Source organism: Helicoverpa zea, chromosome 8 (genome assembly GCF_022581195.2).
Source record: "Helicoverpa zea isolate HzStark_Cry1AcR chromosome 8, ilHelZeax1.1, whole genome shotgun sequence".
Classification (NCBI taxonomy): Eukaryota; Metazoa; Arthropoda; class Insecta; order Lepidoptera; family Noctuidae; genus Helicoverpa; species Helicoverpa zea.
In genome coordinates this window covers 1,577,880-1,597,161 of record NC_061459.1, presented here as the reverse complement: position 1 = coordinate 1,597,161, position 19,282 = coordinate 1,577,880, and the positions used below count along the sequence as shown (strand labels likewise).

General features: G+C 37.1%; 1 protein-coding gene across 1 annotated transcript in view; it reads left to right on the top strand.

Annotated features, from left to right (window-relative positions):
- The window catches only part of LOC124632500 (proton-coupled amino acid transporter-like protein pathetic), a 50,846-nt gene extending 42,036 nt beyond the window's left edge, over positions 1–8,810 (top strand). Inside the window, exons 5-10 of the mRNA XM_047167358.1 lie at positions 2,601–2,722; positions 3,255–3,339; positions 4,308–4,552; positions 5,827–6,039; positions 6,377–6,546; positions 7,325–8,810. Coding sequence (XP_047023314.1) covers positions 2,601–2,722; positions 3,255–3,339; positions 4,308–4,552; positions 5,827–6,039; positions 6,377–6,546; positions 7,325–7,632 — 1,143 coding nt within the window. The 3' untranslated portion in view covers positions 7,633–8,810. The remainder of the gene's footprint in view (positions 1–2,600; positions 2,723–3,254; positions 3,340–4,307; positions 4,553–5,826; positions 6,040–6,376; positions 6,547–7,324) is intronic.
- The last annotated feature ends 10,472 nt before the right edge of the window (positions 8,811–19,282 follow it).

Sequence of the window (19,282 nt, the reverse complement as noted above, 5' to 3'; positions counted from 1 at the left end):
ATTTAAACAAAATAAGTACATGTTGCCAGTCTCGTCTGCTTACGACATTAGGAAGCCAGCTTGAAGGCCAAGGCTGCAACTTAGCAACTCACGGGCTAAAAGATTACATCTATTAATCAATGCTGCGTGACCGTTTTTCTTTGTTGCTACTCGCTTTGTTTACTAAACGTTTGTAAAGAAACACCTTTAGGTATGAATGTAAAATGTCTGTTATGTTTTCTGCTTAACTAGCTAGGCTAACTGAGATGAAAATTTACAAATAGACAAAATGAAATTCGGACGTAGGATTTTTTTCAGTGCTAGTAGGGTTTTTTTCATATAAAAATTTTTATGAGGTCATACATGCCGTATTATTGTATTGCCTGCTTATGGGGCATTCATACTCAACCATAAACACAACATAAAGGGTAAGCTTACACGGTCATTTATTCAAATTATGTCGGGATCAACAAATCGGACATCAAAAATTACAAAAGCCTCGACCTCCGTAATTCCCCCATTCACCATGTTTTGTATTTATAATGGGGAAATATTGCATGAACACATGGAATATACCTGTGTTGTTTTATAACCTTGGCGTTGATGATGAAAGGAATACAAAAGAGGAGCATTAACGCAAATAGAAACATCAACAAATGGAAATTACATATTAATCTAGCTTATGGCTGACTAATAAAGGGGTTTCCAGTCTTTAAGAACATGCTATTACACTGGAGTTTGAAGTTCAGAAGTTCTCACTATTGATAGTTATTTTATGAGTACTTTCGTCTGCGGTTTATCTTTAAACTTAATATATAAACAGCGGACGAAAGTACTCAGAAACAGACCAGAAAAAAAAAGAAAAAAAAGAAAGCAATGAAGATGGGAACGAGAATTGCCGTTACTCCGCATCCTAGAAATATCTATTTTCTGATATTCAGATCAACGGATTAGACCAAATATCCATCAATTCGCTATCCATAGTTTGTTGGGTACAACCAAATCTGGGTCGTGAATTACCAAGTCTAAATCCCTAATGTTTCCGAAGTCATTTACATTGTGTTATGGTAAATCTATTTCGGGACAACCTACTGTTACTGTTGCAGCCTTATTATCGTCCCACTGCTGGGCACAGGCCTCCTCGCACACGGAGAAGGATTGAGCATTAATCACCACGCTAGCCCAATGCGGGTTGGTGATTTCAGACTATAGTCCAGGTTTCCTCAAGATGTTTTCCTTCACCTTTTTATCATCCATCAGTGTCCAAGATATACTTAGAAAGTACATACAAACTTTGAAGAGTTTCATTGGTACTTGCCTGACCTGGAATCGAACCCACACCCACATACTCGAGAGGTTGGTTCTTTACCCACTAGGCCACTACGACTTGACGGGACAACCTAGCTTCCATATAAAATATTATTATTTGTCTTTGTTCAAGATGGACCTATTTTTGTGCACAGTTAAATTGAATAAACGCTTCTAAATCTACCGTTGTCCCTACCTTCAGCATTTTTACCCCACTTTGTTTTGGACCCATTAAATCGAACCTTCTTAAATTGAAAAGGGACTTTCACATTGAATCTAATTCGAAAATGGGGAAGATTTTTTCTGAAAAGATTCTGAAGAAACTTTTACTCACTAAAGCTTTTAATGAAAGAGCATTTCCAACGCTCTCCGATCGAGTTTTCGAGGTATTTTATTTAATGGACAGTGATTAGAAAGCAATCGAATTCATTGAAAGAAGGACCACTTTATAAGTAGGTAAATAAGGAGCAATTTATATGTATTGATGATGATTAATGAGGTCAAATGTGGCATTTGAATTTCCATCTTAATTTTTATATAGATAGGCGTTTCCATTCACTAGTTCATATTTTGGTTGGTATACCTAGTACAGGTGACCGTCAGAATCGATGTCACTCCTCATAGATCCCCTCGAAATACATTTAAAGAGTTGCTACCTAATTACTACCAGCTCCATATACCTATTATATTTGAGCTCGCGTGCCGACTATATTTACTTCGACTCGTCTGTATAAAGATTTAAACTGCTTACCAGATATTATGATATTATCACGATATGTTAACTTCTACTGACTGGTTGCCAAGTACCTACTTACATACAATGTCGTAGGTACTTGAGTTTCCTTATAAAGTTCATCTTGCTTGCTTTTGTTTTGAAATGCCGCTAGAGTATTATGATGAGCCAAATAAGGGTTTAGTGTAGTGCATAAAATGTTAACTATTGTGTCACGTTTTCCTGAAGTAAGCACGTTTTTACATATGTAAGTAACTGACACCTATGTACGAAAACTTGAATGTGATATGTTTATCTATGGGCCCAGTCCACGTATAAATATGATCAAATACAAACATAGGCATCAAGGTATATTGTGGTAATCACGATGTATAATTTTGATATTGCCGAAAAAGAGGTTAAAATATTACTGTTTTCTGACATTGTCACTACAGATCTATTTTTTATCAGCAAAACATAAGATCAAACTTCTAAGAATCGATACAGTAGACGAAAGAAAACTTCGCAAATCTAACTTTATCAGTCCAACTAGTGACATCTAGTGACAAAAACAATGAAACTGATATCATTTTCTTCACAGGTCAAAACGTCTCAAGAAGTATGCGTAGATGCCAAGAAGCCATCCATGGGGTTCGCGGAGACGTGCGGTGCTGCATTCGAATTTGGACCTAAAAGACTAAGACCTTGGGCTAATTTTGCAAGGTAAGGCCAGCTTTTTAAATGACTTGAGGACTACGAATCCTAGCTTTACTACAGCTAACTAGCTTGGCAGCTAACCTAAAACCTATGTACTCTTTTATAAAAGCTGTTCATTTGCATCCGTGCAATATTCCAGGACGTAATTATTATGCTCATGATTCTTAACCCAAAAAAATTGGTACGCAATTTTTTTTTGGGATTCCGTCAATGTCCTACCCGTATTTAAACTCGGTGCGTGTGTTACTGGTCTTAAAACCATGCTGCGTTCTCACACAAACGCAAACACAAAGCATATGAACTATTTCCCGTCTACTGTAATTCCAATCGATTATTTACGTATTTTATGTCAACCTCCTGAAATATTGCATAGATGAAAATCAACAGCTTGTATACTACCCGAATATACTCACTTATCCTTTGTGTCCTCTCCCTAAAAACTCCACTATACTCCTCTTTGCCCATAACCTTTCCTAAAGCCTGGGTGGTTCCCTGTATAACATTTGTCAGAAAAAAAGTGTTTGTCTATTTTTTTCAGAACTTTTGTTGACTACGCGATGACATGTACTTATTTGGCAGCACTCTGCGTGTACATTGTATTTATAGCAGAAAATTTCAAAGAGGTAAGACTAAAATAAATATAAGCTATCTAATATTAACAGCTTTTTACCAAAAAATAAATAAATAATATTTTCACTCGATATTTACATGGTTTTTACCCAGACAGTCCCAATAGGAACATTTTTTGATTTTTCTTCGTGATAAAAGAAGAAGATCCTGGTTAAAAGGGCAAATTAAGGCTTGTTTGCTTTCAGTCAGTCCTAAATAATCATTGTTCTAAATGTTATAATAATGTTTGCTCATTTTTCCCTTTGATTTTGGTCCTTAGATACACGAACATTTAACAAAACTTTCCTTTGTAATAAATTAGAAAAGTTTCTTGATTCGGCGGCAAAATTAATTAAATAAAAGCCAAATTAATTAAGATTATAATAAAATTAATTTTCTTACTAAATGTTACTTAAACTCTGTTTAGTAAGTTTTGTCAAGTTCGGATTTACCATTATTTGCCGTCACAAAGGCAGTCGCTTTGTGCTTTTTGAAAGTCTAATTGTTTTTTGTTGTACTTTCTTACACTTAACAGATAGGTTTATTTAAACATTCCGTGATACAGTCAATCATTGTATTACAGAAACTTCTACTTTAACTTTTATCTGTACTAGTATTGTGTATTGCTAACATAAATTCATCAGGCATCTAGTGATCAGAATATATTGCACACCAGTGTGATATGAAAAACAGCAAGCACTTCTGTGTTTATTTAAAAGCCTTAAGACCATAACAAACAAGTACCCCAAAATGCTCAGTTACACTGAGCAGTCAATAAAAATAAAAATCTATCTTAACATAAACATTGTCTTTATACCTGAAGTTCCTGAAGTTCCGACTGGAGTACGACTAAGTGATGTTTGATACTTTTGTTTACCTCCGACAGCTCTTAAATTAAATGGTTTTTATATTATAACATTTCTATTGAAACAGTTTATAGGTACTATCATCGCATTCTCCTCAATAATTCTTATTTTCCCAGGTCCTCGACGAATACATCCCAGAATACAAGTTATCAGTAGAAGCATACTGCGCACTGACCCTGGTGCCTTTAGTTCTAATCTGCCAGATTCGGAACCTCAAGTGGCTGGTCCCCTTCTCGGCTATAGCCAATGTGTTCCTGGTCATCTGCTTCGCCATCACCATGTATTATATCTTCAGTGACCTGCCTAAACCTGAGGGGAGGGTTGTGGTCGCCAGTGTGACGCAATGGCCTTTGTTTATCAGGTAAAAAGTCTATTATTATTGTATGACATTTATATGTGGTATTGACATAGAGCTTTGTTCCTGCGTTATTGGTCTAGTTGTCGCATAGTGAAGCTGCTGTGCATGAGGTCTCAGATTCGATTCTGTTGTAGGAAGAAATCTGGAAGTTGGTGATTGATACAACCGTGCATCGGAGAGCACGTAATCTCTATAAATATTTAAATTCAAAGGTGTTATGTAATAATTCCTTTGTTCATTATTTTATACGGATTAAAAATGAATTGATATCTAACAAGGCTTAGGTCACATACTCAATGACCAATGTTCCTAAAAACTTATCTTTTAACGAAACTATTCCTAGATACAGCTTCTAACATAGCCCCCACTTGAAATTCAAACCATACCCACGTTGTAATCAAAGTAACCATTTGGAACTCTTCAACAATTAAAACTAACGACCACCCCGATCCAATAGTACTAAAAACTATTAGCCTACCCGCACACTGAACACTAAATAGTCGGCCGATAGTTGATCTCTAGTAAAAAAATATACCGTCGTACTACAAAAACTTTTAAACGTCTGTTGAACGTCTGTCGGAAGAAAAAATCAGATTGTGACGTTGAAATAAGGTTTGTTTTGCAGACACACTTTTTTTAGAGCAGTGTTCATTTATTCTAAGAACTTATCAGCGCCCGATGAAATTGTCGGTCGACTAAAAAGTCTGCAGTGTGCGCCTACTCTTCGAAATAGAATCCGTATCACCAACGTAACTTTTAATTACAACAGTCTAAAATATCGTTTTTGCTATCCCTATAATTAACGAGTGGACATTCAAATCGCTGTTTGATTTTATTTGATAGGGGTTAATTTAATCATGCGATTTATGGATCAAATACGCATTCACGCTTTGGATAAATTAGAGGCAGCGATTGAATATTCATTGACGTCATAAATGGTATAGTTTGAGTGGTTGTAATGAAATCAAATAATCTAGGAAGAATTTTATACCTGTTACATTGTACTATTGGACATAACATTCTTTCTCTATAATCATAATTTCTGTATAACTTAATTATTTATGTTTACTCTGAATCTATAATTATGAACAAAACCTTTCGGTCTTTCTGAAAATCAAAAGATAACTGCCCTATCTATGCAAAAGATTTAAGAATAGGCATCCAAAAAATGCACTTTTGTTATGCATCATAGTGTCTATCATACTCTATGGCATAGTCTTTTAAAAAATCCTCGTAAATTCAAGAACAAAACTTTCAATTACTACATCTCTCCTCAGTACTGTGATCTTCGCAATGGAAGGCATCGGCGTGGTGATGCCGGTTGAGAACGAGATGGCCAAACCCCACCAGTTCCTCGGCTGTCCTGGAGTCCTGAATGTGGCTATGACCATCGTCATATCTCTGTATGGCATCGTTGGATTCTTCGGATACATGAAGTATGGAGATGATGTTAGGGGAAGTGTGACTTTAAATCTGCCACAGGATGAAGTGTGAGTATTTACCTTTAAACTTACTCTCCCTAAATACTTTATTTTCTGGACATGACTAACGATAATGCAAGATTAGTGTGCCATACATACATAGCATAGTCAGGGTGTGAATGAATAATATTTAACTCAGAAGGGTTTATTTCCATTTAAGATCCAAAAAGAAAGGAACCATAACATTAATTTTAAAAAAATCTAATGTCATAGAGACATTAGATTTTTTTCTCCCAAAGATATTCTCCCAAAAAAAGAAGAAAACAATATTTAATCAATAAAGAACACACAATAAAACAAAACACCACTACATATTTCAATCTAAACTATGTTTTATTTTCCGCAGTCTCGCTCAAAGCGCCAAGATCCTGATGGCGTTAGCGATCCTGTTCACGTACAGCCTGCAGTTCTACGTGCCGATGGAAATGATCTGGAGACAGCTGCACAACAAGGTCTCCGTGAGGTATCACAACATCACGCAGATTGCTATTAGGACCACTGCTGTTGTTGGATCAGGTAGGACTTTTTGTCTACTACCATTCTTCTTGCTTATGAGTCTTAGCTTTGAATGGGTGAACATATATGGGGGCAGATTTTTTATTATTATTTGTAAACCATTCTAAATTAGCGCCCAAGATACAGGCTTTGCCTAGTTTGGGGCTAATGATAACATAAATAAAAATACCTAATTCTTAAAATGCATATAAAATTAATTGCAGAATGTTTATCATAAGCGTCACTTAAACAATTTCAATACTATAATAGGATCTACATTGTTATTATCTGCTCGAGAATAATCCTAATTGACAATAGGAAAAGTTTTCATTTTACTGTTATGAATGGATTTGCAACAATTTTATTATTCAGTGCGAGTCCATCAAAGCCATATTTTTATATTCCAAAAGACTTCAGAACGCGTTTTCACGGTAGAATTGTCTTGCAAAGAAAAACTTAACTTCCTTTACTTTAACGCTTCTCAATATTTTCAAGTTTCGAAAAGTTCTTCAACTTCTTTGAGTAACAGAATAATATTTAAAAGAAGAGAACTGGTTACAATAACCTTTTATTTCTTTTATTCTTATTGCCTGGTCGTCTATTGCATTTACAAAAAACCTTACTAACTATCCAAACATATTAAATCACTTCCTTGTTTGTATGTATTTGGTGCACAGAATATTCTTAAAGATATATAATATAGGCTAATTCTTTTTATCAAGCTTCAGGAATTACTTCCCTCAGGAAGCCAGTGTTACTATGAGGAATAGCAAGTCTAAAATATTTCTTTGTCCAACAGTTGCCCTCGCAGCGGCCTTCCCAGACCTGGAGCTATTCATCAACCTCAGCGGTGCCATCTTTCTCTCAACACTCGGCCTCCTGACTCCAGCCATCATCGACACCGTGCACAAATGGGACAGAGGACTTGGACCCTTCAAGTGGATCCTTTGGAAGAACATCTTCATCGCCATGATATCTCTCGTGGCCCTCTTTGCAGGATCCTATACATCCATCAGGAGTATGGTTGATAAGTTCTATGAGACTCCAGTTTTGGAGATCGTTGCAAACGTCACGAGTGTTTCAATGAATGACACTTTGAGCGTATGATAGTAGTTTAGTTTGTTATTGATAAGGTGAAAATATTTTAATGAATTTTGTAAATACCTTTAAGATTAAAAGACAGAAGAAATCTTACGTCAAACTGCTGTCAATGCTGTAACAGCAAATGATGGTAAAGGTATTTAAAAATTCGACTTTATCCATGAAGAATAATTGTAATTATTTTTTAAATAATTAATTAAATAATTAATAATTGTAATTAAATAGTAGTTGACATTTCAGACATAGATAAAACTACTTTGTAAGATTGTTAAGATAAATAGTCTCAAGGACTATAAACTCGCTAATTAGGTTGTGATTGTTAATTACAAGACGTTTTTAGATGTCGAAAGCCTGTCTGAAAGCCGTTATTATGCCCAGAAATATTTTTTCTATTCCTTGGCTATGTTTTTACCATTTAGTTTTATTACTTTCTTACGTTTACAATAACGTTATTCTAAGTAATTTAAATATTATTCTTCGATTATCTTCATTTCTACATATTTTATCGATTACCTCAGACGGGCTCTCTTGTAAATTATAATAAGTGGAATAATACAATTAACTCTCCACGTGTTAGTGTTAAGTATTGACATAATGTAGTGACGATATAAACACAGGTGGATCATAGCCGTTTTCTGTTTTGAACTTGGCTGTACTCTGCCATGCACCCAAATTGTCATTTTATCACTTTAGTCTTGGAAAATAGATTTGTATTCACCAGAATAAAATTATCATAAAGTTGTAGAACGCAGTTTCTGGCACCTCGAGTGTATTTTTCGAAAATAAATTGAATTAATTAAATTAAGTTCAGAGAACAATTTGTACCCATAACGTTTAATGAGAGACTACAACTACAAATACATGATTGTTATAAATTGCCAATTAAGTTTAAGTAGTACATAAGTAAAGTTAATGTTTGTAGATTTAAGTTTAATCTTTCAACGACAATATTTTTTGTATTAATTTAAGCACATAAGGGGGTCGAATAATAAGAAAAACTTTTATTTATTGACCATTTTAGTAATTCTGCTCTTTACACTTGGAATAAAAAAATTGATTCAGTTATGAAGAAATCAGCTATGAAAACAAAAACTGGAGAAAAAAAAACTCTGAAAAATGAACGTGCAGAGTTTCCAATAAGTTGAAACGATTTCAACTTTTTGTAAATAATCCTGATTTATTGCTTTTCTAAGTATATTTAAATCAACTTCTTTTGTTTTATTAAAACTTTCGTTATTCATAGCGAGTTCGTTAGAGATATTAATCTTCTTAAGGCGACGAATTGGTCAACAATAATTCCATAAGCGGCACGCACATCTAAGGCGCCATTATAAATTTAAAAAAACCCCCGACCCAAAAAAAGTACGCAATTAGTATGACAAAAGGTTAAAAACGCTAAACCCTATAAAAAGCAAAAAATAACTTTTAACACTACGTAAGTACCAACTAAAGCATGTCAGACTAAACTAAATTTTGTCGTGTCGGGGGACCGCTCTAATTTATTAGCCTAACGTTAGAATTAATTAAGTATATACTACTTATAACTGTGTATATAATTTTGTTTTATACGAATGTTGTAATTAGGTAGGTATCATTTCTATTCTATTCTATTTTTGTATATGGCAATCCGTGTCGATGTCAATTTCGACGATTCTGCCAATGACAAGTGGGATGAGAAGCAAGAAGTGCTTTTAATTAAAATAAATTTAAAAATATATATATATTGATTTAAGATGGTGCTGTGGCCGATCTTGTGTAACTTAATGTGTTAGTAGGACGGCACTGAAACAAACAGAAATATATTTACATATATAAAAACAACAACAAAATGTTAGTAACACATAACATATAATATATACCACAACCATACAAACTGTGGCCTAAATATAGGCCACAATTTATAATTTAATATTGTTTTGATTAATGAACATCAACAGCATCTGGAGCAGTTCTGGACAGGAGTGGGATAGGAGGGAACGGAAGTTAGTCGGGAGAGGAATTTTAAGTTTTTGGAGACGACCATATAAATCAAAGGATGAGTTGATAGGACAGTCAAAAAATATATGGTCCAGGGTACCTTCATCCAGTCCACACTCGCAGAGGGATGAATCCTGCACCCGAATTTTGCGCAGAAAGACCGGTGTACAGCAGTGACCTAACCGAATTCTGCACATGACTGAAATTACCCGTTTAGGGTATCTTTTGAAATTTGAAAACCACGGTTTTGGTTTTACAACCGGTTGAATGGCGAAATAAGAGCTACCCTTCCTTTTGCCTGAGATGTTCCACCATTCCTGCCACGAGGTCTCAAGACTCAATTTAGGGAGGTTTAGCAGGTCATGCCCTTGAAGGGAGAAGTGTGCAAGATCAGCGGACTCAGATGAACACGCATCTTTGGCCAATGCATCGGCACATTCATTGCCCGCTATACCGCAGTGGCTAGGGATCCAGACTAAGTGTACTTCTTTCTCTTGCCTAGTGCAGGAGAAAAGGGACTTTTTAATATCCAGGACAATAGGACAATGGAGTTTAGTTCTAAAGGGATTCTGGGATATGGCTTGGAGACAGCTAAGGGAGTCAGTAAAGATAACTCCACAGCTAATCTCATGGGACTCTATAAAACGACAAGCTTCCAATAGTGCCACACACTCGCCTGTAAATACTGAAGACTCCTTCGGACATCTGAATTTCAAAATTATTTTAGAGTTCTGATAGTAAACCGCGGCTCCAGTACAGCCACCATTTGATTTGGAAGCATCCGTGAAGAACTTTTGAAACCCAATCCATCGTTCACCCAAAACCGCATTAAAGGCCGAATTTGCAGATGGGGAGTTTTTGGATATGCCAATGTTATAGAATATTTTAGGGGTGAAGCAAAGTACTTCATAAGGGTAATTAAATAAAGGAAGTCTGGGATGTGGAGCAATGGGGGATTCTTAATTTTGAAAAAACCGATATGCTTTTAGGAATAGGGGGATTTCTTTGTGTTCCCAATATTTGGAGCTGTGACAAAGAGTGTCAAGCTCTCTGAGTTTTGGGATGAGGGGGTGAGATGACTTGGGAATAACCCTGGATAGGAAACGGGAAGCGAGGTACTGACGTCTCAGGGCTAAAGGAGGTTCAGCGCATTCGACCTGCAAGGCGTTAATAGGCGACGACTTCATGCAACCTGAGATGATTCGAAGGCATTGAGACTGAATCCTATCTAAACCGGCCAAGGCACCTTTGTTGCTTGGAATCACCAAGTGTGACCCATAGTCCAGGATACTGCGGACTAAGGCATTGTAGACCAGTTTCATAGTGAAGGGATGGGCCCCCCACCAGACACCAGCGAGAGCTTTTAGGATGGAGATTGCTCTTTCGCATCTTTTGATCAAATAATTAAAGTGGTGAATCCCGGATAATTTTGAGTCTAAGAAAACGCCTAAAAATTTTGATTTGTTACCTATGGGAATATCTTGTCCTTGAATGTTAACTGAGACCTGAGGGATCAGTCGTTTTCGGGAAAAAATCACTACCGAGCTTTTTGGGGCGGATAACGAGAGACCATGGTCCAAAAGCCATGTGTGCAGAGAGTCCAGGGAGAGACAGAGAGATGAGGCAGCGTCCGTAATAGATGGATTAACTACATACAACACTAGATCGTCAGCGTATTGTAAAAGGTGGCAGTCAGCATTAAGGCAGGAGCCAATGTCTGCTGTATACAGGTTGTATAGTAGGGGGCTTAGAACTGAGCCTTGGGGAAGGCCCTTCCACGTCTGTCTCACCTCAAATACCTCCCCCTGCACTCTGAGCATCAAAGAGCGAGACATGAGGAGTGCGCATATACATTGTACCATCTTACCCGGAATCCTCAGCTGTTGCAATTTTTGCCTGAGAACTGGAAGAAGGACGCTGTCGTATGCGGAAGAGATGTCAAGGAAAGTGGCTACAGCGGATTCATTTTTGGAAAAGGCTGTACGGATATCAGTAACCAAAATTGCCACACTGTCCATGGTGCTAAGCCCCTTTCTAAAGCCAAACTGACTACTCGGCAGTAGATCCCTAGACTCCACCAACCACTCAAGTCTATTTTTAATTAAATGTTCCAATATCTTGGCCAACACTGAGGACAAAGCAATTGGTCTAAGGCCATTCGGATCATCAGCAGTCTTGCCGGGCTTCAAAAGGGGAATTACTATCTGAGCTTTCCACTGTTCAGGAACCCAACCAAATTGATAGCAATAATTTATTATTCCTAAAAAATATTTTTTTGCTTCAAAACCAAAATGAACTGCAAATGAGTACGGTATGCCGTCTATGCCTGGGGCGGAATCCCTAACATGACGTAATACCGTATCAAGTTCCTCTAACGAAAATGGTTCATTCATAGGATCATCCACAATATTTACAGGCGGGAGCAGAAGTTCTGAGGAAGAAGGAACATAGGCTGGAGCTATTTTGTCAAAAAAGGATTCAGCAGTTTCTCTCGAGATAGGGGAAGAGATAGATGGGGAGCAGCCTCGCCTGAAACGATTAATGCTCTTCCAAACTGCTGAAATGGGAGTGGAAGGGGATAGAGAAGTGCAAAACTTAACCCAACCGCGGCGTTTCTTCTTGCGAAGAAGCCGCCGAGATTGAGCTAACACTCGTCTGTACCGTATAAGATTGTCGCTATTCATCGCATCATTGTACTGTTTTTCGGCCTCTTTTCTTTCTTTAATAACCGATGTGCATTCTTGATCCCACCACGGGGGTGACGGGATTTTATTTCTGGCACAGTTGCGCAACGGAAAGGTAGAGTCTGCGCTTGAGGTAATGGCCGAGATAAAGCCATCGTAGCAGCTCTTAGCATGGCAGTGACCAGAAGAATCTTGAAAACTTGAAGTTAAATTTGGAAGCATACTAATTTTCTCCTCCAGTAAAGATGCAAACCTCGACCAATCAGGTTTGGACAAGTTGTACTTCAATAGTGGAGGAGACGTTTTCTCTAAAAAGGTTTTATTAATTAAAGTTACAACAATGGGGTAATGGTCGCTACCATGCGTCAGAGTAGTACATTCCCAATGAATTGATGCCGCCAACTCTACTGAACAGAATGTGAGGTCTACACAACTCTTTTGCTGTCCTGGAAGGGATCTACGAGTAGGGCTACCATCATTTAAGATGCAAAGGTCAAAATCATCCAAGATTTCTACTAAACCTTCCCCAAACGAATCACAACGATTGGAACCCCATCTAAAGTGGTGACAGTTGAAGTCACCCATGACGAGCACAGGTCCCACTATGTTATTCAAAATGTCCCTAATGGTGGTTAAAAACCTACGCTGAGGATGGGAAATATACACGGATAAAACAGTGATACCCTCAATTCTACACGCAACTATATTCATATCACCATCCAGAACCGGAAGAGTCAAGGTGGAGAGGGGGACACGATTATTAACAAGGAGAGCCGACCCTCCATAGCCATCAGATCTGTCACATCTGAGAATATTAAATAGTGGTATATTAAAACTGAGACTCGGGGTGAGCCAAGTCTCAGCTACAGAGCAAGCCAGAGGCTTGAATTTATTGAGGAGGAATATGAGGTCGTGCTTTTTATGCCACACGCTCCTCACATTCCATTGAAGGAATACTTGGCGAGGCGCCATTTCTAATATTTGATAAAAGGTTAGTTAGTTGGTAGGCAACGTTGGACGGTAATTGGGTATTATTGGTGGATAGAATTGTAGAAAGAAGTTTAATAAGTATATCTATTATTGAGGAAACATTACTATCAATGAATGGGTTATTCAGAGCGCAGCCATCAGGCTGTGAAGGTGCAGGGGAGTTAATAATCTGCTGATGGGCAGCTTTATCATAAGAGGGAGATAGAGGGGCATGGGTCTTTGGCTTAAGGAAAACAGTTTTGCGGTATGACTGAGTGGGGACGGGAATAGCTTTTGCAGCATTAGCATAATTGCGAGAAGTAAGTGGGACAGATTTGCTAGCTTCAGCATATGAAAGGGACTTCTCAGCCATAACCGTCTTAATGGCCTTCTGTCTACCCAACTCGGGGCATGATTTGCTATTTGCAAAATGATTCCCCGAGCAGAGCACACAGAATGCCTCCGCCTCAGAAGTGCTGCAACCATCACCAGGGTGATCATGGCCGCACTTACTGCAGCGAGGCTTGGACCGACACACTAGTTCCACATGACCAAACCTGCAGCACTTACGGCACTGGATGGTGGGATAAACATATTGCTGAACCGGAAGGGAGGTGTAACAACAAAATACTCTTTGAGGTAATACTTGGCCATCAAAGGTAAGTACACATGTCTCTGTTGCCTTGAATACAGTCACTCCATCAATAACTACTTTCCTGCTTATGCGACGAACTTTCAGGATTTCACCACAACCTGAAGGGACCTGCAAGTATTTTTGGGCTTCCTCTTCATTTAAATCTGTGGGAACACCAGTCACAACACCCATCCTAGTTATATTAAAAGTGGGGATAGAGGCAACATAGCAGTTCTTATGTAAAATGCTGTTGATAATAAATGAGTTTGCATCCTGAGGGGATTTAAACTCTACAGACACACGGTTCCTACCAACTTTTTTAACACCATCACGGACAACATTGGTAATGTTATGTTTTTGTAGGAATATTCCGAAAGTAACAGGGTGTAGAGAGGTACCGGCGTTAGGCTGGGGCTCCAATCGAGAGACATGAACGATAAAAGGTGCCTTATCAGTAGCAGAGTACCTGCTGCGGCCAACTAGGTTTCTTTGTTGTTTTGATGGCGGGGTTGACACGCCAATGTTGGCATCATCTCCGGAGCGTTTCCTGGTATTCGAGGTTGATAGGGTCTGGGAGTCCGCGATGCTGCAAGCAACATCAGCGAGTTGGGAAAGCGGATAGTTGGGGGAAAGTGGAGCATATGCAGAGATGTCGGGAGGATCGGGATCGGGGGGTTTATTTTGATCCATTATGCTTGCAAAAAACTGGTTAGTTACCGAAATAACAACACACCACTGGTAACAAACAAAAAGACAACACACAAACACAAAACTAAGTCACAAAAGTTCACCAAAACACTTAAAACAGCTGAAAATTCTAGGCACACGTGCTAACCAAAGACACTCTGTCTAGGTATCATTTGATTTATGTAAGTATTTTTGAAGGTAAAAAGCGGTCCCCCGACACGTCAAAATTTAATTTAGTCTGACATGCTTTAGTTGGTACTTACGTAGTATTAAAAGTTATTTTTTGCTTTTTATAGGGTTTAGCGTTTTTAACCTTTTGTCATACTAATTGCGTACTTTTTTTGGGTCGGGGGTTTTTTCAAATTTATAATTTAATTTTATTTCATGCTTTTTGAAGGAGCTCCTTAATTTTTTCTTCTTTCAGTTAATTTCTTTTATTTTAAGATGGGGTCGCTCTATGCGATCTCGGACAAAGGATGCTGTTTAACAATCCTCATAACATACTGGCTCTGGGAGAATTGCATAGATTGAGGAAACATAAACCTTTGGTCATTCTAGATTTTCAGCGAAGATATAAATCGGTTTATCCGTTTCATTCCGGCATTCCAGGGTTTCATCCGCCACATCCCATTTCCAGTATCAGGTTCTCGTCAATTGAAGAGAACTAGTCAAGACAAATTCAACGAGCCCAAACTCGATGGGTTTACTAAAAGGCAGTTCAGGGTTACGTCTCCTACCTTCGTGCCCTAACAGCAGACCAGCTCGGTGGTTCCAGAAGACATTAGTGTTTCAAATTTCAGATCCCACACATGCTTGCAAGTAAACTGAGCGTGTAACATTCTTCTCACACCTAACAAACGAGCTGATGACCTTGAAGACCTGAACCGATTTCCACCAAACATAGCTAAGAACACTCCCGAATGACACTCCTTTTAAACAAAAAAACCGCATTACAATCGGATCATCCGTTTGGGAGCTACGATGCCACATACACACACACACACACACACACACACACACAGACACGTCAAACTTATAACACCCCGTCGTTTTTGCGTCGGGGGTTAAAAAGGGGTCGGAGCGTCTGAGCGGGGCGAGGATAACAATACGCGCGCTAGCTTATAACTAAAAGTCGTAAGCGACAAAATGGTTTTGTAATTTTATTATTTAGAAATGATAATTTGATAAAAATTCCTTCTACAATTTTAAAGAGTATGTATATACTCAACTACTAAAAAAGTTAAGAGGCTTAAATCGGTTCCGTTTGCCCATAATATGTGAATCTCTTTTTAAAAAGAGGTATGTTTGATATATTTTTCTCTGTTATAAAAGTTACCTAATCATGTTTTGACGTCTAACAAAATAAGGTTTATATCATGAACTTTCAGGTAACCAAGTTGTATTTTGATCCGTTTTGTATTTACTGAGAAAAATTGAGATCCTTGGCGCCAAAAATTCCAATTCGTCCTCTTAAAAAGTTCTTTTGAATAATTATTTTTTCTCCGTCTGCTTCTTATAAGAACTTTTCGTTCATGAATGTGTTACCAATAATCTTACAATAGAATAAATGCCATGTTTTAATTTTATGACTAAAGTTAAGAGAAACTAATCTTCTTATACGTATTTAATATTCCCTGTTACGCCTTATTTGCATTAACTCTGAAAACTAAGAATAGTTTAAGCTGGTGTTTATATGGATTGCTCAATAGATGAGGACTGCATGTCATTTCTAAATAACAATTTAAACTTTTGAAGATTCAATGTTCTGAAACAAATACATTTTATCGAAAGAACAAAATATACTTGAACAACATTAGAACAAAATCCTTTCAAACCATTAAATAACTAATATAGTGCTTCTATAAAATTCACCAATGAAAATTAGCTACATGAGGTAAATAAATAAATGAGCCTTAAAAAACTTTCGTCCAATTAATCCGTCCTGGAAATGTAACGAATAAGATAACTTCGAGTACAATAAACATGTAATTTTAATATAACATAAAATTAGTTTATATGATTGTGAAATTGAAATGTGATATCATTAATTTTAACACTAGTTCTTAAGTATAACTAAACCAAGTTAATAAAATACTATGAAAGCTTTTTGGTCGTTTTCTTAATTCTTCCACGTCGTTGAAATGGCCGACTCACCTCAAAAGGCCAAAGTTTCAAGTCGATGCTCTTAAGATCTGTCAAACAGTTGGTCCTTAGATAAAAAGTAAAAAAAAATGGATCTAAAAATTGAGGTCGCCTGTACAAGTGTGTGGTTGGTCTTCAACCAAAACCATAGTTAAGAAGCAAATAAAAATCTGGAACATATATTATTTTTAGGGTTCCGTACCTCGAAAGGAAAAAACGGAACCCTTATAGGATCACTTTGTTGTCCGTCTGTCTGTCTGTCTGTCTGTCTGTCTGTCAAGACCCTTTATCTTAAGAACGCGTGAACGAATCAAGCTGAAATTCACATGAAATACTCGGGTCTATTGTCCCTTTAAGCTGTGAAAATATCAAACTTCTAAGCCAAGCCAATCAAAAGATACAACCGATTATGTCGATATTTTCAACAAATTTTCGATACTCGCAAAGGAATCAAAACCTACAGGGTACTTCCCGTAAACTCAGAATCTTGAAATTTGGCATGAAGCATTGTCATATAATGCAAATATAGGAAAAATTGCGAAAATCTCATTTTTTTTGTTATATAATATAATAAAAATATTTTAATAAAATGAAACTTACTACCTTATTTCTCACGAACGAATAAAGGTACCAAATTGAAATTTATACCAAATACCTAGGTCTATTGTCCCTTTAAGCAATGAAAAAATCAAACTTCTAAGTTAACGCGATCAAAAGATACAGCAGTTTTACCGACACCTTAGACGAATTTCCGTCACACGCTAGGGAATCAAAACCTACAAGGTACTTCCCGTGAACTCAGAATCTTGAAATTCGGCACGAAGCAACGTTATATAGTACAGATAAAGGAAAAATTACGAAAATGATAAATTTGAAGTTACATAAAATATTAAAATAATATTATTTTTGCTTACATGACATAAAATATTTTTTTAATAATTATAAACTTACTACTTACCCTTTTTCACATGAACGCGTAGAGATATTAAAGTTTTGATAAAAAGTGAAATTCATATCAAACACTTCTTAAATATATAAAGGTCATTGGGCACCTTAGTATGGAAACCATACCCATGGCGGATACGAACGAAATATAGCACAGTATAATGATAAAGGCTCTGATTTACTATGGCATTAATCGCATCAATGTGAACCATGGGAATCTAGAGAAAATCAGGTGTAAACATCAAATATTTTCCTCATTTCAATGGGGAATTTAAACGACCACGTGTGACGGATTTGAGAAATCATTTCTTTGTAGTGAAAGAGTATACTCGCCGTTTATTTCCATTGTCATCAGGTCAGGATCTGATGATGGAAATCCTGAGAAATCGAGGGCAACTATCAGAAATTGTAGGCATGTATAGGATTTAAACTTGATTCTCAGATGTATGTCTGGTGATACTATCAAACAGTGAAGGTTTAGAGCTTACCTGATGATGGAGACGTGAGAAAGTCGAGAGAACTCCTTAACGGTATGTTTTTAGTTACGTCGTGTTTATATTATTCGTATTGACGAGAAATTTTCACAAAAGTTAAAAATAAAAACTTTTTACAAAAAAAAAACAACTTCTAAAAACAACAAGAAAACTGTTTATATGCATCGGTCTAGATCTCGGTGGTTAAATAAATATAGATGCATCCTCTAGACACCGACTTCTAGACCGATGCACCTAACATCTTTTTAATTTCTTTCTTGCTTTTGTTTTCTTGTTGCTTTTTTATATGTTTGAAGTTGGATTTGTTTGTAAAATGCTACAAAATAAAACCGACTTTATAAAACAAAGAAAGGGACAGAATACTTTTGTCAAGGCTCTAGAAACGTAAAGCCAGCAGCCCCGAATCCTACTCTCTAGAGGTCGTTGTTACAATTCGACAGCTACAAGTCGTCAGGCGGTTTCGAAAAAAACCTGAAACTGGGGCTCGTTAGGTCATTAATCCCTCAAAAATAAAAGATCCCATTCCTGCAATGGCTGCTTTAACCCAAGTTAGTAGTGAATTCTCGTCGCCTAAAATAAAATAAGCTCCAACACAAGGTTACGTTATAAATTGTAAAGGAGTTCCCATAACTATATCTGATCTTTGCTATCGATCCCATAATGGCAGTCAAACCTATCTATGTGGAAAGTCTTCGCCAATACGAATAAAATAAACCCAAACACGTGGTAGTTGCAACATACCGTTCAGGAGTTCCCTCGACTCTTTGTAGTCTCCATAATCAAATCAGCTCCAAACCTTCACTGTTTACCAGTACCCTCAAAAATACACTCACATGTCTGGTTATGACTCGATGCGTGCCTACAATATTCAAGAGTTGCCCTCGATTTCTCAGGGTTTCCAGATCCTCATCAGATCCTGGTCATCCGAATTGGCATCTTCCTTCTTTATGAAAATTCTTTAACAATAAAAACTAGCATTGCAACCTGTACAATCCTCTGAAACTGCTTGTCTTTTATATTTTTCAAACGATCCTGGACATTCGTCTCCATGGAATTTTAATAAAATATTATATTCAAAGAAACGTCATACCATTCTCCACGATTTAAAACTACTTTGATTCATG